We start from the raw sequence: 23262 nt of genomic DNA, 5'->3' as shown, positions 1-23262 counted from the left end.
AATCCAATTTGACTGTATCTGTCTTTTTATTTAGGTGTTTAGACTGCTTATATTTAATGTGATTATTGATATGGTTGGTTTTTTTTTTTTAAGATTTTATTTTTAAGCAATCTCTGTACTCATGGGGCTCAAACCTATAACCCCAAGATCAAGAGTCACATGCTCTATTGACTGAGCCAGCAAGGCACCCCAATGTGGTTAGTTTAAACCTACTACCTTGGCTGTTTGTTTTCTTTTTATCCTATTTTTAGTCACCTTTCTCTCTTTTTCTGTCTTCCTTTAAATTATTATTATTATTATTATTATTATTATTATTATTATTATTTATTCATTCATGATAGTCATAGAGAGAGGAGAGAGAGGCAGACACAGGCAGAGGGAGAAGCGGGCCCCTTGCCGGGAGCCCGACATGGGACTCAATCCTGGGACTCCGGGATCGCACCCTGAGCCAAAGGCAGGCGCTAAACTGCTGAGCCACCCAGGGACCCTCCCTTTAAATTATTTTTTGATCCATTTTCTGTTCTTTGTTGACTTATCACACCTCTTCATTTCATTTATTTGTTTTTATAGTTGCTTTAGGGTTTATAGTATATACCTGATATTTCATGGAAGGGCCAGTAGTTTTTGCCATGGCCAACAAGCAAGCCAGGTCTTGAAATGAAAACAGTTTTGTTTTGTTTTGCGTAAGGGCCATGTCATTGCTTCAAAGCCCAGGAGCCTCTTTTATGATTCTTCTTTCCAAATGTGCTTCAGACTCAAAAAATATCTCTATCTTCCACAGATATTTTGAACACCATTAGATCCGTGAGGCCTAAGGGCTGGATGGCAAAGTGTCCATTATGTAATGCAGTCTCAGTCTTTCTGTTGCTTTGGCCCTCCTTAGCTATTGTTACTCAGTAAACGTGTTGCAGCTACATATCAACCTTTTGTAATGTTGCTTTTGGAATCTAAAGGCATACTCAGCAGATCTTTTCTTAGTGATCTGGGTTGCAAGGTGCAACCTGATGTTTACATTCAACATACTCTAGACTTTTAACCACCAGAAACTTGACTGAGGTGGTAGGCTCCTATAGTTTTTTTTTTGTTTGTTTGTTTTTTAATTATTTTCCATACTCTGGCATACATGTATCATCCCAGGGTATCTAATCCAAGGCATATACTATCTGTTCTTCAGATCCTGTCAGCATGAGGATATCAACAAAGTGGATCAATATAATGTTCCATGAGGTGTTAAGATATTGGGTCCTTGTAGGCTAAGAGTCAGCAGACTTTTTCTCTAAATGGCCAGATAGCAAATATATTAGCTTTTATAGGCCAAATGGTCTCTGTTGCAACTACTACACTTTGCTGGTATCGTATAAAAATAACCATAGACAATGTGTAAAAGAATAGATAAGACTGTATTGTAATAAAGCTTTACTTACAAAAACAAGTGGTGGACTGGATTTGACCTGTGGGTCATAGTTTGCCCAACCCTGCTATAGACTAATCTCCAGCTTAGAGTTGATATAACCTCGTGGCAATATACTAAATGGACTGCTCTCATTTGCTCTCTCTTCTTCTTCTTCTTCTTCTTTTTTTTTTTTTTTTGTTTTTTTTTGACAGCATGTGAGCGAGTGCTGTGGGGAGGGGCAGAGGGAGAGAGAATTCCAAGCTCAGTGGGGTTCAGTCTCACAACCCAGAGATCATGACCTGAGCCAAAGTCAAGAGTCAGGTGCTTAACTGACTAAGCCACTCAGGTACCCCTATGTACTGCTCTCTTTATCAGGTAAAAGCAAAATGCTTCTGATTTTCTCTGTTTATTAGGGTAGAAAAGAAAGTGTTAGCAAATTAGTATCTACATGTCATGGAATTAATTGATTGTTCCATATGGAGATTGTGTTTGGAAAAACACGTGAAATTGGAAGCCACAGTAATCTGTTATCCTCTACGATACTTTCATTTTGGAGCCTTAAACTGGAGAGTTAAATGGGTGTGTAGTAGGAATCAGTATCTGTGCATATTTTAATAAGCCTTGGATGGTGAAACTTATTTCTACATTTACCATAACGATTAATATTTTGATGATGTTTCAGTAGGGGAAGCTCCATGGCTTCCATTGGCCTGTCCTTCTCTAATAGTTGTAGTTTGATAGGTCTGACAGTCAGTGTTGCTGCCAAAATATCTGTCCATTAATGTATACAGTCTAGATCTAGAAAATTAACCTTTAATTTGAGGCAGGGGTCTATCCAACTTGATGTATCAAGAGATGAATTCTGTTAGAAAGTACGTGTATTGTTTGACTTCCATAAATCCCCACTCTGACCTGTAGTCTGTACTGTAATGGTATCCTGGATCACCAGACAGCAGACACTGGGAAAATGGGGGAAAATCTGGGATTGTTTTAAGAAAGATAAAGGGACACCTGGGTGGCTTAGCAGTTGAGCATCTGCCTTCGGCTCAGGGTGTGATCCCGGAGTCCCAGGATTGAGTGCCGCATGGGGCTCCCTGCATGGAGCCTGCTTCTCTTCCCTCTTCCTATGTCTCTGCCTGTCTCTCTGTGTGTCTCTCATGAAAGATTTTATTTATTCATGAGAGACACACAGAGAGACGCAGACATAAGCAGAGGGAGAAGCAGGCTTCTGTGGGGAGCCTGATGTGGGACTTGATCCAACGACTCTGGAATCATGCCCTGAGCCGAAGGCAGATGCTCGACCACTGACCACTCAGGAGTCCCTAAATTTTTCTTTAAATGCAGACCAAGCCTGCATAATATTTTCTGTAGTCTCTGTTGGTTTTCCTTTTTTTTTTTCCTGAATAAAGTTATTTTTTTTTTTTTAATTTATGATAGTCACACAAAGAGAGAGAGAGAGACAGAGGCAGAGACACAGGCAGAGGGAGAAGCAGGCTCCATGCACCGGGAGCCCGATGTGGGATGATTCGATCGCCCTGGGCCAAAGGCAGGCGCCAAACCACTGCGCCACCCAGGGATCCCTAAAGTTACTTTATTTTGGAATCTGGCTAATAGTTATTTGATAGACATTACTTTTCAGGCCCTTTTTTCTGTTACTTTTGGTTTCTCTTTCTGACCTTGTGACCCCTTTCCCCACAGTCTAGCATGAATTTTTTCTATAATTTTTGGAAGTCTGCAGATGTTCTGCTATCCATCATAGGGTGAATATGTTAAGCTAAACACTGTGTCTTACTTTTACCCTTTTTGTTTTCTTTTTAAAACATTTTATCATGGGGAAATTTTAAATAGCTACAAAGTAAACACAATAGTATAATGAACTCTTATGTACCTGTCACCCAACTATAGTAACTATGTCAACATTTTGCCATTCTTGTTTCATCTGTATCCCCACCCACTATCCACTCACCTACTTGATAATTACCTCTGTGGTTCTTTCTTTAAGGAAAAAAAAAATTATTTATTTGAAAGAGACAGAGCATGAACAGGGAGGAGAGGGAGAAGAGGGAGAGGATTCCCAGGTCCTGCTCAATCCTAGGACCCTGGGATCATGACCTGAGCTGAAGGCAGATGTTTAACCCCCTGGACTACCCAGGTACCCTTGTGCTCTTTCTTCTTTAAGGGAAATTTGCACATGTTAAAATGCATGAATCTTTGCTGTGTGGTTTAGACACATGGATACATTTGTATAAACCATTCTGTTTTGAAGTGTAGATTTTATTCAGGTATGGCAAGGCCAACAGATCAGGAGACAGCTGCCACTGAAAAAGTAGTTCTACTCAGATCCCAAGAGAAGGGTTCACACTACACCATCCAGGGCCATGTGGGGAAGTACTGGTATTGGTCAGGAGGTAAAGAAGTGAGAGCCAGATGTGAGCAAGAGCCTTTCTTGTGCTTTTGCCAGGAAGGAACTGGAGAGACAGGGTAAGCACGTTTGGCTGGGTTGGGTATTTCTAGCAGTCTCTGGATATAGGGCTGTTCTTAGTTGTGTGATACCTGACCCTGGGGTGATTCAGGCTGGGGGATAATGGCCCTGAGTTTGGGAGCCCCATAGAGAAGGTAAAGTATGGGATTTGGATTAGGGGATTTGCTTCTGAAAAACACTCTTGCAAGTGAGTGGTTTGGTATCTCTAGGAATTTGATAGCCTTGGGAAGGGCCACCCTCTAGGGTCAGAGCAAGGCCCCAAGATATCAAAGTATCAAAACACAGGATTATAAGAAAAAAACTAATACATACCTGTATCACAATATACAATATATCCATCTCCCCAGGAAGTTCTTTTGTATCTCTTCCCAATCTCCATACCGCCTCTAGACAACCACTGTTCTGAATTTTTGCTCTCTAGTTATTTTTAATTTTGTTTGTTCTGGAACTTTATATAAACAAGATTATATAGTGTGACTCTTGTGTTTGGCTTCTTTTAGTACAGTGTCATGTCATAGGTCTCTGTAATTTGATCCTTTTTATTGCTGGGTAGTAGTCATTGTATGAACATGCCACAGTCTGTCCATTCTCCTGCTGATGGATATTAGCTTGTTTCCAGTTTGGGGTTATAAGGTTACTACAAGCATTTGTCTTTTGTTGACATGTTTTCATTTCTCTTGAGTAAATATTAGCAGTTGAATTTGCCAAATCAAAAGTAAGGTACATGTTTGAGTCTTTTAGAAACTACCAGTTTTCTAAAGTAGTTGTACCATTTTACATTTCCACAAGCAATGTGTGAGAGTTTCTTCTATGTTCTCATCAACATTTAGTGTTGCTGATCTTTTTAATTTTATATTCTGCTTTTATTTTTTAAAAAAGTTTCACAAAACTCTAAATACATTTTTCTGTTTTCTTTGACACCTTTATTTTTAGGATAAACACTAGGTTATACAGTCTTTTTTCCACCTGTGTAATTTTATAGACAGTTTCTCAGTTGACTGAGAATGGTACTCTATTTGGCAGTTGCCCCACAAGGCAAATAAAATTCCTAATCTCTGTCTCTCTCAAATACACACACACCTCAGTAAGTAAAATACAAGACAGAATGTGATACGTGTTCCAAAAGAGATAAATAAAATGTACCATTTTTAGGCCCCATGGCCTTAAAGGACATACAAGCTTTTGACAGGTGATGATCTAAGAAAGGGCCTGTGTTTAAAAAAAAAAAAAAAAGTAGGTTTTTAGTATCATACAATTAGTCTCATTCAGTCATAATTTAGTAACAAATTATGTTCATTTAGATGGAACTGACCAGAAATTTATATGTTCCAAAATCTGTTTCTCCAGATATTTGGGGCATCATTGAATGTCTGTACCTCCAGAATTTTGTTTTTGCTCAAAGCATTGGTACTGTGGTATTACTATATGCTTTGAAGGTTAGAATGGTACCCTCATTTTACATCTTCGTAATGACTGTTCTCGTATTCTCTTTCGCCATTTGCCTTTCTCTTGACTCTTCTATTTCCTCTTCATTGAATTTTTTCATTCCACCTATAAATGTATTCAAGTCTTCCTCCTCCACCACATGACAGGGGAAAAATAATTATTTCTCTTGGTCCTAGTCTGTCAGGCTGTCATCCTGGTTTTCTTTAACTGTGGTAGTGTTATTGCACTGCTTCTCTCTCTTACCGTCAACAGTTCTTAGCCTCTTGCAGGTTGAATTTTGCCTTCAGGCACTCTTCTGAAACTGTTTTATAACAAGTCAGCAACCATCCCTTAGCAATATATATATTATATATTATATATATTATATATATATAATCTTTTTTTTTTTTTCAAGTTCAGACTGTCTTTGGCCTGTGCACAGGCATTGTTACCCATATCTTTTTTATGGATGGTCTCCCCTTCCTAGGCTTCTGAGGCTCTTCCTCTTCTTATTCTCCTAAATCTGTCTTCCTGAATCCTGGTCCTCCCTTTAAAGGTAGTGTTTGCCAATGATTTGCAAAAATTCTTTCCCTAGTTATCCCATCCCAACCCTTCCTTTCAGATGCAAACCTTTCTGTCTCTCCAGCTCTCACTCTTCCATTCTTTGATTGCTTATTAAACATACCTCATTATCACTACAAGTTTGATATCTTTAAAATGTCTCCATTTTTTTTTTTTTTTTAATCAAACCTGAGTTTCTTCCAGTGGCTTTGCTGGCAGCACCCTTATCTTTCCAGTCATCCACACTTAAAACCTTGACATTTTCTTTAATTTTTTTTCATTTTTGTTTCCTAGTTAATTGCCAGGTCTGCTAGTTTTAACCCCTGTAATATCACTCATCTCTTCATTCCTGCTGTCACTATCCTAATTCAGGCCCTCATATCAGCCAGTCTTTTGCAATGACTCCCTAATGAATTCTCTAAGGTAGATTTGTAGAAAGAGCATGGGCTTCGCACTCTTGTTAGATCAAGTGCTAATTGTGAAGATGGCACTTACTAGCTGTCTGATTTATAGCAGATTATTTAACCTCCATTTACAGATGAAAAAATTCAGACACTGAGAAGTTAGTCATTCCTGCCTTATGAAGTACCACATTTTGAGGGATAAATGGGACAAAGTGTACCTATGAAGAAAGCACTGAGAAAATATTGTCTTCCTGCTTTTAATCTCTTTAAAACCTTAATATTCCTTAAGCATAGCTTTAATCATATTGGTCTCTTGCTTTTCAGTGTTTCTCCACTAACTTGTTCATAATTTTTAGCCTAGTATTTCCAACTGTTTGTTAATTTGCTTCAACTCCCATTCCTGACCTTATTTCTTCCTATTCTTCATAAACATCCTTTTAAGCCAAACAAAACCAATATTAATGTCCAGTGGGAAAGTGGTTAAGAATATGAGTTCTAGTGTCAGGCTACCTGGGTTTAAATCCTAGTTCATTTACTTTGGACAAATTACTTAGTTTCTCTATACCTTAGTTTCATTTGAAAAGACAGGGTAATTATAGTGCCTACTGCACTGGGTTCTTGGAAGGGTGAAACGAGATCATGTATATAAGCCCTTGTGCCTGGTACATCGAGAACAGCCCTATTAGTAGGATTAGCGGAGGTAGTAGTAGTAGTAGTTGTTGTTTATGCTCTTAATATTTGCATCTCATTTCTACCTCCAGGCTCACATTCTTTTCTCTGCATGAAATGTATGAAATGTAGTTTTTCCAATTTTTAACTATCTAAATTTTAACCCATCTTTAAATATCTTCCCTGGTTTTCTTACCACTCCTGTATCACCACCTTCCCCCTAATTACCTTTCTTCTTTCTTCTTCAGAATTCCTTAACTATTTTAGTTTAGAATGCTTATCTGTCTGTTTCCCTTCAAAAGACTAGAAGTATCTTGAGAGCAGATTGTGCAAATAATAATTCTTTGTATTTTCTGAAGCACAATATTTTACACAGAATCATGCTAAAAAGTATTTGCTAAGTGAGTATATTAATTCCCTATAAGCAATAACCCTTTGGTTCCAAGAGGTTTACTCTTACTTCTTAGGAGCTTTTGTAAACTTCATTAATCATTGGCTCATAAAAAGTTTAATTTTGTCATGACCCATTATTGGGCTCAAGGAGAGTAATTAAAGAAAAGGCATTGTAGCAAAAGACAGTTATAGCAAAAACAAAACAACAACTGACCAGATGACACTACTTGGAATTCAGTAACTTTTTTTCTTCCTAAAAAAAAAATTGCCTCTCATTTATTATTTTTCCAAATCCACTCTATACCTACTAGTACCTACCATGGTGCCACATTGAAGTGTGAAGTGAGCATTTGTGGATAACAATGAATCTAAAATATGTTTTACTAAAATAGAAAAGAGATATCGCATAATACATTAAAATGTGATTTAAATATCTTGTTCAGTTGCTAACATGAGAAATTGTCCTTAGGGAGTGTCACCCTCATGTTGTATGCAGATGGAGTTTTCTCTTGGTAACCATTCCCCCAGGTCCTAGGGAAGAAGATAGGGTGGGAGTGGGTGAATCTTTACTTGAGAATTTCTTTCCCACAGTGATTTGGCACAGCTCCATCCTGTTCTTCAGCATAATACATGCCTTGTCTTTGTTAAAAGAGGCTTGTCATTTGCTCTCATGCTTTTAAAAATATTTTGGGTCATTTTGAAATAATTTTAATAGTAAATAGTAAGTGGTATACTATAATTAATTATAAAGAGAGCGTTCCAAGGCCAAGAGATAAATATTAGAAACTTAATATTTAATATAGTCATTTATTTCTTAAATAGGCATTGGTCAACACCTTAAAATGGTAATATTTTTCCATTCAGAATGGCCATACTTGTCCATAAACAGCTAAGATTTTTTTCTTTAGTTATAATACAGAATATTATTTGGGCTTTTTCATAAGGTAAACTTGTATACTTTAGAAGTATGATTTATGTAATCTGTTCATTTGTCAGGTAGTTTTATCCTTGAGGCCCATATTAAGGATTCCTTTTTTATTAGAGGCCAGTTTTTCCCTACTACTGAGAGGGTGTGGGGAGGGATGGACAGGGGATACAAAACACGACTAATTATAGACTAGTTGGATAGATTGTGAAGGTTTTTTTCTACTGATTAAAAATTTGGTATTAATGCTTTACAAAGATATTTAAATTTTTGTTTTCATATTAAAACCTCAAAGAAATTGAGAGACCAAGTAATCAGCTTGGGCAAAGAAGAAATTTAAGAAAATATTATCCCATCTTAGCATTTTCTTCTGAACTTGAAGAACAAATACTTTTTTATGATATGTAGGGTTTTGTGTTTCTGTAACTATTTAGGGAAGCTTTTCTGCTGTAATGGCTGAATATAAGTTGCAGAGATTTAAGCCTTTCCTTATATTAATGTTCTACCTCATTAACTTCATTGTTAGGGCTTTTACACTTCAGCGATTTAAATAAAATGATCTAACTGTGGTTCTGTTGCCCCCTCTTTCCCTCTGTCTCTTTTTGAGGTCTAGATGATTATTTCATTTTGTATTTTCATTTAGACTCAGTTGTTAATTCTGTTAAGCCCAAGATGATGATAAAGTGAAACTACTGCATAACTAAATATCTTACCCTACTGAAGCCCACAGATAACAGAATCCATTCGTGAAGATGAAGTGGTCACTTCTTCAGCTAGTGTTTTATCATTTGTAGTGTTCTTCAGGTGGTCTTCAGAGATCAGGAACTTCATAGCCATACGACTATTCTATTGTAAAGTTCAGATTGGTGATTATATAGAAGCTTTCACATATATCCCATGGTATTTATAGCCCTGGAACCCAAATAAGGGAATTTTGCTTAAAAAAAAAAAAAAAAAAAAGCAAGCTATGTTTGTCCTTAAAAGTGTTATCTAAGCATTTTTCAGAAAAAGTAGGAATTATGCAATGATTTTTCAGGCAAAGTCACCTTTGCTTATATTTGCAACTCCTTGCAAATGGTAGACCTATTTAAGCAGTAAGTTTTTTTTCTACATGACTTACTGCCAGATGTGAGCACTCCTTAGCACTCTATACCCCAAGTGCAAGTGAGATGTCTTTGTTAAAAATGTAGAGAAAAAGCAGTTAATTGAGCTTGAGTTCAGGGCAGTGAAGCTGACATGTCATCGTTTTGCATTTTAAAAAATTGTTCCTAATATATTAATAAATAGCTTTATGAAGATTAATCCGTGTTTGACCCATTTAATTTCAAACAGTGAATTTCATTTTACATAATTTTAGGTATTGACGTAAGATAGTGATACTCATTTCTAACCATTTCTTTTATTTTCCAGCTCACCTGCGACTGGAACCAGCAACTCTGTCAGGGATTGTGGCTTTTATCCTCAGTCTTTTATGTGGAGCTCTGAATTTAATTCGAGGTTTTCATGCCATAGAAAGTGTTTTGCAGGTACTGTGCTGTTTTTGCAATTTCAAGTGACAATGCCTGTTGATTCTACTTGTTACTCAATTGATTTGAATTGATTTGGGTATAGTACAATTTACGGTGTGTGCTCAGACTACCCTAGTCTCCTCTTCCTCTAAGAACAGTGATTTCTAGTTGGCTTCTTTGACTCAATTAGCACGTATTTATTTACTGTTTGCTCTGCAGGAGGCTCTGTTTATAGGTACTCTGGGGACACCAAGATATTTCTGACATGAGCACAGCATAGAGCCCAGATTGAATTGGGAGGGGGCAAAGCAGCACATGAATAATTGCCAAGTACGTAGAGTTTGAAAGAGGAATAGTCAGTGTAAGGATAGGAGAAAGAGGCTTTGTGGAGGAGGGGTGAGCTGGATCTAAAAGGATCCTAATGGACAGAAAGGAATGGAAGAAAGAAGGCATTTAAAGGCAGGTTTTTGTCCCAGTTCTGTGTATTTCCACTTTGTTATCTGTTCTTTTTCCTTTTTGTTGGTGACTACCTGAAACCATTATTGTTTTCAGATATTGCCAACTACTTTGTTTTCCAGTAGAATTTTTTCCAGAGACCGTGGCTGTCAGAATATACTAACTTTTTCTCTTTCTTTCTTTAAGTTAAGCACATTTCAGACTGGATAGTTTTCTTTACCTTTGTTTGTGCTCACTTTCTCTGAAGACTTTTTTTTTTTCCTGATACTTCCACATGTAAATTAGTTCTCTGTTTTTGGTCAGCATTAAGCTCAGAATACCATTCATAAAAACCCACTTAGCATACCTTGTATTCTTTTTTAAAATTGCTTGTTAGTTTGGGGAACACTTAGTACCATTCTGAGTACCCTCTGAATGTCCTCAGCTGTTTGAAGCCAATAGCAGAGGAAATCACAGGTTCCAGGCAGTTAAGCTGTCCCTTTGAGTAGGTAGGCAGAGCTTCTCAGGACTTTTCAGTTTCGTTTTTCAAACCTCTTAAACCCCCAGTTAAAGCCCCTCTTCCCTTTGAGACCTAGGACAGCTGGCTACTGTCCTTTGGTGTTCCTGTCCCTATTCCCTAGCCAGGTCAGCTTTATTCCAGCAGGAGTTCAGTTTTGAGCCAGTTAGACAACCTGCCAAAAAGAAAAAGCAATTTGGAGAAAGCTGATTGGAAAAGTTAATAAATAGGATAGCCTCTTCCTTTTTTTTTTTTTTTTTTTTTTTAACTTGATGTAGTGGAAAGATCAGTAGTATAGGTGTGTGAAGAGATGGTTTTTGTGGAGGAAAGAGAGAGAGGGTTGGCTCCATCTCAGCTCCTGATTAGCTCTGTGACCTTGAATAGCTCACTTTACTCTCTAGTCCTCAATATCATTACTTATAAAATGAAGAAGGCTGAATTTGATGAGTATTTTCCAAGTATGGGGCATATTTACCACTAGTTGTACAGTGGATGACTTTAAGTGGTAGAGGAAGAAACATTTTTAATTTAAGGGTTGTATATTTAGTGTATGTTAATGTGTAGTATCTGTATTTGGTAAGATTAATGATAGAGATATAAAATTTTCCTTTTAAAATTAATTTTGACAAAAAGTCAACTTTATGTAATTTATTAAGTAAGTAATGGTATAATTAGTATTTGGAGTTGGCAAAAATTGTGAAGATGGTTTTTTGTGGTTAAAAAAATTCTCAGGTTGTTTGAAGTTAGCAAATTAATAAATAAGGGGAGGGAGCATATCTGAGTAGAGAGAAGTTTTTGTGTTGCAGAGACTTACCATCCCTGACTCAGAAGACTGTCCACATGTGGAACCGGGAGCTTAGACCCCCATTACTTTTAAGTTAAAAGTCAGACAAGGCTGTTGTATCTCACAAAAGCTATTAAAGAAAATGATTTCTTTCAGGCACTCAGATATCTTATCCCTCATCTTCCTGGATTGATCTTTGCTTCCCCCTCCTCTGATTCACAACTTCAAAATAAGGAAAATAGGGATGCCTGGGTGGCTCAGCGGTTGAGCATTTGCCTTTGCCCTGGGGCCTGATCCTGGAGACCCAGGATCGAGTCCCACGTCAGGCTCCCTGCATGGAGCCTGCTTCTCCCTCTGCCTGTGTCTCTGCCTCTCTCTCATCTCTCATGAATAAATAAATAATCTTAAAAAAAAATAAGGAAAGTAGTATAAACTATATCTTTTCATGCTTTTGAGCTGCTACAACTGGCTGATGCCTGCCTCGATTCCTGAGTGTTTCATGTTTTCCCTCTGAGCAGTAATGTCTTTGCTTCTGCCTCATCGAAGTTGTTGTTTAGGTTTCAGAAGAATAATAATCGAATTAAACTGATTACTACTTACATGTAACTAACTGATGGCTCTGAGATTTCTCAGCCTATTGCTACTTTAAAAAGACATCACAGAGCAATGTAACTCATGAACACAGATGGAAAACTCAACAAGATATTAGCAAATTGAATCCAATGATGTATAAAAAGAATTATATATCACAGACAAGGGGGATTTTATTCCACATATGCAAGGCTGGTGCAACACTGGACAAGTAGTTAATGTAATCCATTACATCAACAGGCTAAAGAAGAAAAATCATATGAACATATCTGTGGATGGAGAAAAAGCATTTGACAAAGTCTAATACCTATTCACGAACCCATCACAAACTAGGAATAAAGGGGAGCTCCCTCAGTTTGATAAAGAACATCGACAGAAACCCTATAGCTAATACCAAACTTGATGAGAAACTAGATGCTTTCTCCCTAAGAACAGGAACAAGACAAAGATTTGCCTCTAACCGTTCCTAGTCAACATTGTACTGGGAAACCTAGTTAATGCAGTTAAGACAAGAAAACAGAAGGCATACAGATTGGGGGGAAAAGGAACACTACTGTCTTTATTCATAGATATTCTGATTATGTAGAAAATCCTCAAAATTGACAGATTCCTAGAACTCATAAATGATTATAGCATGGTCACAGGATCCAGAGTAAATATATAAAAGTTACTTAATATCAGCAAGGAACAATTGAAATTTGAAATTTAAAAAGCAATACTATTTATATTAGCATCTCCAAAAATGAGGCACTAAATAAATCTAACACAATACATATAAGATCTGTATGAGAAAAACTATAAAACTCTGATAAGAGAAAGATTTAAATAAATGGATAGACATTCAGTATTGTTAAGATGTCACTTCTTCCCAATTTGATCTGTAGATTCAACACAACCCCAGTCAAAATCCCAGAAAGTTATTTAGTAGATATAGACTAAGTGATCCTGTAGGGAAAGGCAAAAGACTCAGAATAGCCAACACAATACTGAGGAGAAGGAAATCGAAGGACTGGTACTACCCAACTTCAAGACTTGTCAACCTGTAATAATTAAGACAGTGTGACTGGCAAAACAATAGACAGATCAATAGAACAGACTGGAGAGCCCAGAAATACACCCACAAGTATAGTCAATCTTTGACAAAGGAACAAAAGCAATTCAGTGGAGGAAGAATAATCTTTTCAACAAATGGTGCTAAAATAGCTAGACATCCACATGCAAATAATAATAAATCTAGACACAGATTTTATACCTTTAATAAAAAAAACCTAGCTCAAAATGGATCACAGACTTGAATGTAAGATATAAAACTTAAAAAACATAACAGGAGAAAACTAAGATGATCTTGGGTTTGGTGATGACTTTTTAGATACATCAAAAATATCCGTGAAAGGTTTTTTTTTTTTTTTCATTTTTTAAAAAGATTTTATTTATTCATGAGAGACACACACACAGAGAGAGAGAGGCAGAGACACAGGCTGAGGGAGAAGCAGGCTCCATGCAGGGAGCCCAATGTGGGACTCGATTCCGGGACTCCAGGATCACACCCTGGGCTGAAGGCGATGCTGAACTGCTGAGCCACTAGGGCTTCCCTGATCCGTGAAAGTTTAAAAACTTTTGTTCTGGGAAGGGCATTAAGAGAATGAAAAGCCACAGATTAAGAGAAAATATTTGCAGAACGGGTCTGACAAAGGGCTTATGTCCAAAGCATACAAAGAACTAAAACTCAGGAGCACAAATAATACAATTAAAAATTAGGCAAAAGAATGGAACAGACACCGCACCACGGTAGATATACAGGTGGCAGATGAGCACATGAAAAGATATCCAGGGGATCCCTGGGTGGCTCAGCGGTTTAGCACCTGCCTTTGGCCCAGGGCGTGATCCTGGAGTCCCGGGATCGAGCCCCACATCGGGCTCTCTGCATGGAGCCTGCTTCTCCCTCTGCCTGTGTCTCTGCGCCTCTCTCTCTTTCTCTCTCTCTCTCTGTGTCTCTCATGAATAAATAAAATCTTAAAAAAAAAAAGATATCCAACATCATATGTCACTAAGGAATTGCAAATTAAAACAACAATAAGATACCACTAAACTCCTATTAGAATGGCAAAATCCAAAACACTGACAAAACCAAATGTTTAGTGAGGATATGTAAATACGAACTCTTCATTCAATGCTGGTGGGAGTGCAGAATGGCTCAGTTGCTTTAGAAGACAATTTGGCTGTCTGTATGATCCAACAGTCAGGCTTCTAGGTATATTTGCTTAAACGAGTAGGAAACTTATGTCCACACAAAAACCTGCACATGAATGTTTATATCTGCTTTACTCGTAATTTCAAAAAACTAGAAGCAACTGGGATGTCCTTCAAAGGATAAAAGAATAAACAAACTGGCAGGCTGTACAATGGAGTATTTTCAGTAATAAAAAGAAATCTCTCAAGCCACAAAAAGACATGGCAAAACCTTAAGTGCACATTATTTAATGAGAGAAGCCTGAGAAAACTGCATACTTACATGATTCTAATTATATGACATCCTGGGGAAGGCAAAACTATAGAGACAGTAAGTAAAAGGATGAGAAGTTGCCAGTACTATGGAGGGAGGTAGAAAGGGATGAAATCCCATGCTCCATGGGATTTAGGGCAGTGAAACTATTCAGTATGTTACTGTAATGGTGGTTACGTTATTCTACGTTTGTCAAAACCCAGAGAATGTACAATACAAAGAGCGAACCCTAATGTAAACTGTGGGCTTCAGTTAATGATGTGTCACTGTTGGCTGATCCGTTGTAACAAATGTACCACATTAATGTAAAATGTTAATGAGGAAACTGTGAACAGGGAAGAGCCAGGTATGTAGGAATTCAGCAGTACACTCTCTGCTTAATTTTCCATAAACCTGTTCTAAGGATAAAAGTCTATTAATTGAAACACACACATTCATACCACCCATCAACATTAAAACAAAGACCGGGAAGGGAGGAGCCTTCTCCAGCCTTTGGTTTTCATTAGGTGTGGCTCCACTTAGCAGTTAAAGTATAGCTCCTTGTACCCAGCCAGCTTCTAGGAAATGGTGGATTGGCTTTCTCTTCTCATGGAACAGCTGAGCTTTCCCCTTCACGCGGGCCAGGAGGGGATGTCAGTGTCCCAGCCTGGGTGGAACCTGGGAATGTGATTCATGTTTTGATGTCAGGTGTATACTTTTGTGCCCTTTGAGAATAGTGGCCATTTTGAGAAAGCCAGTGGAGACCCTCTGACCCTGCAACCACTAGTCCCTCTCAGCTCATCCCCAAGTACCCCCACCAAAGATGATTGGAGAAAATAATATCTTTTAATTTACATTTATTTGTATAAAGAAACTCTTGAACAATAAGAAACTAAAAAATGCAGTAGGAACTGGACAGATGGGCAGCAGGGTAGGAATGAGACTCTTCACAGTATATGTCTTATATTATTTTTACTCTTTGAACCATATGACTATATTATTCAGATTTTAAGTAATAAAAATGAGTATTTAGTAACACCTGTGATTTAAGCATAAAAAAAAAAAAAGACAACTTCTGTTAACCCAACCTAATAGGTAGATTTTCAATAACATTTTAGTTGAGTAAAGGTAAATATTTTTGTTGGGGTTAAAGGGAGCCTGAGCACTTTCCCTGGTTTTTGTAGCTTCTTACTTACTGCCTCTGTCTTAGAGACCAGTTTCCCCTAGAAGCTTCAAGGTTTTTTGATTGTTTTAAACAGTTCCTTAAAACTGTGGTGCTGGAGTATGAAGGAAACATGGAGTACCTTACAAGTAGGGAAGAAATTAGAAGGCTTTTTTTTTTTTTTTTTAATTAGTAGATCATTATAATTTGGGAACTCAGTAGATGCTTGTATCTTTGAGATGTGTCTTTCTAATGGTTGACATGGAATTCTTTCTTTTTCACTGCTGTCCTAGATTTATTCCAACAGTGTTTCCTTATCACCTGATCCAAGGACCTGTAAACTGGTCGAAATGGGATTTTTAGCTGTCTGGAAACTATGGACACTTAGTTACTTGGTTCCTTTAAGATTGTTTTAAATCTTTGTTCTATCATAGCCACCTGACCTATTCCACATACATTCATCAGTAATTGAGGTTTCTAAAATGGGGACACTTAAAGACAGGAACAAGGAATCAGTACAAAGTTGGGAGGAATATAGTCCACAGTTAGTTTGTCACTTGTAGATAGGTTGAAAATATTTTCCAGCAAATTCTGATCTTCTAAATGAGAATCACCTAAATGAGAATCACTGCTTTTGGAAATTCATTGGACCAAAAGTAGAGGTTCCTATTGCAGTTATTGGGGATTTTTATATCAACATAGAGGAAAATGTTCTGATAAGTCATGCTTGGAAATATTTTTCCATGTTTTTTTTCTAAGAATAATGAATTAGGAGCACTGTGTGGTGTTGGAAATATCTACCTTCTAAGGATTCTGTGTCTTCCTTTTTTTTTTTTTCTTTTAAACATTTTATTTATTCATGAGAGACATAGGGAGGGAAAGAGAGAGAGAGGCAGAGACACAGGCAGAGGGAGAACCAGGCTCCATGCAGGGAGCCCAATGTGGGACTTGATCCCAGGACTCCAGGATCACACCCTGGGCTGAAGGTGGCACTAAACCACTGAGCCACCCGGGCTGCCCAGGATTCTGTGTCTTAAAGGATGGAAAGGACAGTAGGTAAACAGAAGGAGAGAATGGAATGTCAAACTGCAGAGGATACTGTGATCAATTTAGAGTTTTAAGCAGGATAGGATTAGGGGTACAAACTAGATTAGTTTCAACAAGTACATTCTTTCAGCCCAGGTTAACCTAAAATATATATACAGAATTGGGGACCTGAGGTCTCTTGCTTTTACTTTTCCCTCATTGGCGTCTATTTCATTATTGTTGATGACTTGTACTGGAAAAAGATCCTTTTTATTCTCACTAAAGCCATTGAATTTAAGACATACTTTCAGCCTTCTCTGTGGTTCATCATTGTATTTTGTGTTAGAAATAACCTCTAGAGTCACTGTAGATAATTTTTGGTCAGGAAAAATAGATCTTTTTGAGATGGTGTGCTGTGTAAACGCGAGTGCAAATTCCAGGGCATGGGACTTAAAGTTACCTGTTTTAAAGTTAACTGTGGTGGAGTTACTCGGATCATGGTGGTTATAGAGGAGGCAGAAAGGCAGTGTGCAGAGGAAGTGCCCTCAGCATTTCTTTAATACTTGATTGAAGAGCCAAGGATTGATTTGTGGATCATATTTTTAGATCTAGCTGAAAATACATATATTTCCTGAGTGTGAGCAGTGCATTGATATTAAAGTTTACCTTTTTAAGGCCATGAATTTTAACTCCTTTCTGAATGCTAAAAATGATTGCCACATTTATCTTCTAGTATGTAAGTTGGTGCCTGAGGCACATTTAAACTTGAGAACCCACATGAATCAACATTCCTGTATATTGTTAACACTGTTTGAAGATGCAGTACAAGTTTGTTTCTTCTAAATTAACAAAACTGCCTCTTAGAGTAATAACAAGGAATTCATTAAAAGATATAGCACTGAAATGTTTTCTTTGGAATTTAAGTTCAAACTAGGGGAGCTGTAGGATGAGTGCAGTTTTATTTTAAGCTGGTAATTTGATTTAGGGTTCACAGTAATATGTAAATTAGATTATTTTCACTCATTTCCTAATTTTGTTCTGAGTTTAGAGATGTTAATAAGTTTATTATGAACTGACACCTCATGAATATAGAAGCTTTTATCACATTAGGTTTATATTGCCTGTATTCCTTAAATGGTCAACCTTGAGACAATGATTACTAATTAAACTGGTGCCAATCTAGAAGTAATTTGCATGTGGTGCATTAGGAAAAAATTGAGGAATCTGATACAGCAGTAGAAATGCTAGTCTAGATTCAGGATACCTGGGTCCCATCTGCCAGTAACTGACTTAGTGACCTTGGATGGGTTGTTTTATGTTTTTGGATTTCATTTTCCTATTCTTCAAGAGACAGGTTTTAGACTACATAGGCTCAAGGACCACTTCAGTAGTAACAGTCTAAGACTCTGATTTTGAAATTGTAATGGCTACTACAAAGCAGAAGTAATCAACTTGCTTTTATTCCTTGAGTTCTTTATTTCCCATAGATTTATTTCTACCTATTAAAGCTCAACAGAAGTTTTTGATTTATTTAGTGGCATAATATCTATGCTAAGATGCAGTGCTTGCTTGCTTTCAAAAGAAATAAAAGTATTTTTCCTGATACTATGCTCATTGTTAAAGAGTTGAGGGAAAAAGTATAAGGAAAATAAAAATCATCTCCAAATTTTCTCTTTATTTGTGTGTGTGTGTATATATACACACACATATACATACAAATACATACATATACTTTCATATCCATTATATAAGTTTATGCCCTTTCTTCCACTTAAGATTAAAAAGTAAATATTTCCCAATGATTACAGTCATTTTTATGGTATCATCCAAAAATATTGTGTGGCTTTTATATAAAGCCTGTGCTTATCTCTTCATCTTCACCTTTAAGAAAATGTTCTTTCCCTCTGTTAGTTTTCAAAGCAATATATTGGTATCCTAGTATTACTCTAAGGGTAAAAGTAACATATTTAAAATTTTTATTTGAACTCCTTAGTCTACCCCCTCCTTCCCTGCTCTGCCCCCTGCCTTCATCCCTCTGTTCTTGCCCTCCCACTCCAAACCTCTGTCCCACCTTCCCTCAACCACTAGCTGTTCCCTCAACTGCATTTCATCTCTTCCAATCTACTGGCTCTTTTCTCCAAGCTCATAAACATGCCGTAGTGTGCCGATCTTTAAAAAAAAAAAAACAAAAAACCTTCTTGATGTATGTTCCTTTCTCATTTTTTGAAAGAATATACTGTTTGTTGTTCCCACTCCTTCACCCCTATTCTCTTCATCTCTTTTGATCTCTTTTCTGCCCTTCATTCTTCCAAATCCTGACCATTAAGCTCACTGGTATTCAATTGCCAAATGCTGCAGCCACTCTTGAGGTCTCATCTTATGTGACCTCTCTGCCTCACCTCACATACTATTCAGTTTTTCCTATTAAAAGTGACTGTTTAATTTCAGAAATAAAATTTATTTTAGAGAACTTAGGAGCAAATCAATTACTATTAATAGTTTATGTTACATTATTCTTCTTGACAGTTTTTTTTTTAATTTTATTTATTTATGATAGGCACACAGTGAGAGAGAGAGAGAGAGGCAGAGACATAGGCAGAGGGAGAAGCAGACTCCATGCACCAGGAGCCCGATGTGGGATTCGATCCCGGGTCTCCAGGATCGCGCCCTGGGCCAAAGGCAGGCGCTAAACCGCTGCGCCACCCAGGGATCCCCTTGACAGTTTTTTTTAAAGATTTTTTTATTTATGAGAGAGAGAGAGGGAGGGAGAGAGAGAGCAGGGCAGAGACACAGGCAGAGGGAGAAGCAGGCTCCACGCAGGGAGCCCAATGTGGGACTTGATCTTGGGTCTCCAGGATCATACCCTGGGCTGAAGGCAGTGCTAAACCGCTGAGCCACCCACACTGCCCAACAATTTCTTATCCCTTCATTTTCATGAAACAGTTTTCTCCTGTTGTATTTTTTTTTCCTTTGATATTCCTATTCCTAAGTTTATTTGGTAAACTTTCTTCCTTCACCTGTCCTTTAAATAATGGCATTCTTCAGTGTTCTGCCCTTGGCTTTATATTCTTAACTTTACACTTTACCTTCTCTTTGGATATTTTCATGATGGCCTTTTTTAAAAAAGTTAATCTGTACACATACCCACACATCCTCCTGCATATGCACATGCCTACAGTTTCAAAGCCTGTAATTCCAAAGCCTGTTGTCACAGTAAGTCATTCTTTTCCCATTTCTCTTCCCTAAAGTCAACCACTGGGTTATCCTGCTAGGGAGATAATGTGCATATGCTAGTACATATTTACTTATGCAGTTGTTCTTTTCAAAGTATTTCTATATAAATGGCAACATACTCTATACTTATTTGCATCTTTCCCACCTAACAATATGTAGATCATTTTATATAAGTATATGGAGATCTATTACATTCATTTTAGTGGTTGCATAGCATTAAATTTTTGTATTCCCCTTCCACTGCATTTTATTTTGGAAGAATTCAAACTTACAGAAAGATTTTAAAGACAATACAATTAGCATCCATCTGTATACCTACCTACCCTTCTTTCTTTTTTCTTTTTTTTCCCTGAATAATGTGGAAGTAAAATTGTAGGTATCATCACAATTTATTTCAGAATTATTTAGTATGTATGCCTTAAAGGACCAGGAATTCTCCTACGTAATCATCATACCTTTATTACACCAAAGATTTTAAGAGCAATGCAGTATTATCTAATCTAAAAATTCATATTCAAATTTCTACAACTGACTAAATATCCTTTATAGTTTCTTTTCCTCTCTCCAATCTGGAGCCAATCAAGAATTAAGATTTACATTTGATTGTCCTAGACATTTAACAACTCTTTAAATAGATGACTAAAGTAAGATCTCTAGATTCAACTCTTTCCTGAAGCTGATTTAAATATCTATGAAATATGATTATTTAGATGTCAAACTGGCCCCTCTAAAATAACGTGTCCAGGGATCCCTGGGTGGCGCAGCGGTTTGGCGCCTGCCTTTGGCCCAGGGTGTGATCCTAGAGACTCGGGATCGAATCCCACGTCGGACTCCTGGTGCTTGGAGCCTGCTTCTCCCTCTGCCTGTGTGTGTCTCTGCCTCTCTCTCTCTCTCTCTCTCTCTCTGTGACTATCATAAAAAAAAAAAAAATTTAAAATAACGTGTCCAGAATGAACTCAGTTTTTCTGCTCTCAAACCTACTTTTCCTTCTGTATTCCCAATTTAGTGAATGGTATCTTTCAAATGTTGCCTTAACAAGAAGACTTGAAGTCATCCTAAGCTCTTGCCTCTTTTTGATTGTATGTGCTACTCTCTTTGCCTGGAATTCTCTCCCCAGCTTGTCTCCCTTTCTATTAGTTCATTCTTCAAGACCCAGATTAAGCTTTACTTCCTTGAACAAACCATTTCTGACCCTTTTTTTTTTTTACCCCAGGCAGAATTAGATGTATCTCTACTAGTCTCCTTTTGTACCCTGTATACACACCTATCCCATCAGTTAACACTTTGGGTGGGAATTGTTGGTTAATGTATCTGCCTCCTTAATTAGAAAGTAAGCTCCTTGAGTTCATATGGATTTACTTCTATCCTAAGTCTAGTAATAAAATACCTTGCCCATAAATGTTTAAAGAATATTTATTGAATGAAAGAATATATTTATAGGTAGTCTTTGGCAAGTACAAATATTTTTTTTAAGCTCAACTCGACATGCATTTGCTGAATTCCTACTACGTTCAGTTCATTCAGGTTGTAAGTTTGATTTTCTGCCTTGAAGAAAGGTTAGAGTGGGATTGGGGGAGTGGGCAAAATGGGTGAAGGGAGCCAAGAGGTACAAACTTATAAATATGGGAATGTAACATCAACATGGTGACTGTAGTCAGTAATATTGTGTTGTATGTTGAAAGTAACTAAGGGGCAGCCCCAGTGGCGCAGCGGTTTGGCGCCGCCTGCAGCCTGGGGTGTGATCCTGGAGACCTGGGATCAAGTCCCACATCCGGCTCCCTGCATGGAGCCTGCTTCTCTCTCTGCCTGTGTCTCTGCCTCTCTCTGTGTGTCTATGAATAAATAAATAAAATATTTTTTTAAAAAAAGTAACTAAGAGTAAATTTTAAAGTTATCACAAGAAAAAAAATTGTAACTTTGTATGGTGACACATGACAACTAGATTTATTGTGGTGATCATTTTGCAATATATACAAATATAGAACTGTTATGGCATACACTTGAAACTAATATAATGTTTTATGTCAATTATACCTCAATTTAAAAAAATAAAGGTTAGGGTCTACTTGAGAAGATAAGGGTTTAAACAATACTAGAAGATAATCTAATTATCTGATAAATGATGCAGACAGTGACCTCAGGGAAAGAGAGGTTGGTAAATGTTTTTGAGTACTTACTGTGTGCCAGTTACAGTTCTGTGTGTTTGCAAATGTTATTTAATCTCTACAACTTTTTTTTTTTTTAAGTGGAAATTGAAGTTAAATAGTCCAAGACCATACAGATAGTAAGGAAAGATTTGAACCCAGGTCTGACTGACTCCAGGAACTTGCTCTTAAATGTTCCAAAGGCAATTAAGAGAGTTACAAAGTGATATTGTAAATTAAGGGAAAAAATAATATCCCAGTAGGGTAATTAATGGTATATCCCCGCAATGGAACGTTAAATAATCGCTACAAATCATGCGTTTGAGGAATATTCGGTATCTTGAGAAAGTGTTTGATATAATGTGTAGTATTAAAAACTAGTATATAAAAGTATAATTCCATTTTTTTTTAAAATTTTTATTTATTTATGATAGTCACAGAGAGAGAAAGAGAGAGAGGCAGAGACATAGGCAGAGGGAGAAGCAGGCTCCATGCACCGGAAGCCCGATGTGGGATTCGATCCCGGGTCTCCAGGATCGCGCCCTGGGCCAAAGGCAGGCGCCAAACCGCTGCGCCACCCAGGGATCCCATAATTCCATTTTTTAATGTGCATATATTTTTGTACAGAAAATATCAGAAGGAAATACATGAAATGGTTAGTGGGAATCCTCCCGGAGTTATGGTATTATAGACTATATGAATTTCTTTTTTGTGACAGTCTGTTTTCCAAATTCTGTATAATCAACATAAGCTTTTATAATCAGAAAAAATGATCACTTAAGAAATGAAGGATTAAGAAAAAACAAGCAGGACTTAAAGTCTTAGAATTATTAAAGTTAGGAAGGTTTCATGTTGACCTTCTGTGCCTCTGAGGTAGAACAAGCCTACACATTCCAGACAGATTAATGGTTCCTATTTTAAGATTATCCTGCTAGGTTAAGCCATTCTCCCTCTGCTTTACGATCAGTTCTCTTGCCTAATAGCAAATGGAAAAGGAATTTTCTCTATATATTATCATGAGAGACACTCCCATGTCCTGTGAACATTTTCATTGTGTAAATATATTTTTTCTAAAATAAGGGCCAAATGTAATGCTCCTGCTTGGGCTATATGTTTTACTTCATAAA

General features: G+C 37.2%; 1 protein-coding gene across 6 annotated transcripts in view; it reads left to right on the top strand.

The window, feature by feature from the left end:
* Positions 1–23262, top strand: part of SEC22A (SEC22 homolog A, vesicle trafficking protein) — a 69261-nt gene that overhangs the window by 31693 nt on the left and 14306 nt on the right. For all 6 annotated transcript variants that reach the window (XM_072812502.1, XM_072812504.1, XM_072812499.1 and 3 more), the window contains one exon: positions 9663–9778. In XM_072812502.1, the coding sequence (XP_072668603.1) occupies positions 9663–9778 (116 nt within the window). The remainder of the gene's footprint in view (positions 1–9662; positions 9779–23262) is intronic.

This window comes from Canis lupus, chromosome 35 (genome assembly GCF_048164855.1).
Source record: "Canis lupus baileyi chromosome 35, mCanLup2.hap1, whole genome shotgun sequence".
Classification (NCBI taxonomy): Eukaryota; Metazoa; Chordata; class Mammalia; order Carnivora; family Canidae; genus Canis; species Canis lupus.
Note: the sequence above shows the minus strand (reverse complement) of the source record. Positions and strands in the feature narration are given on the sequence as shown.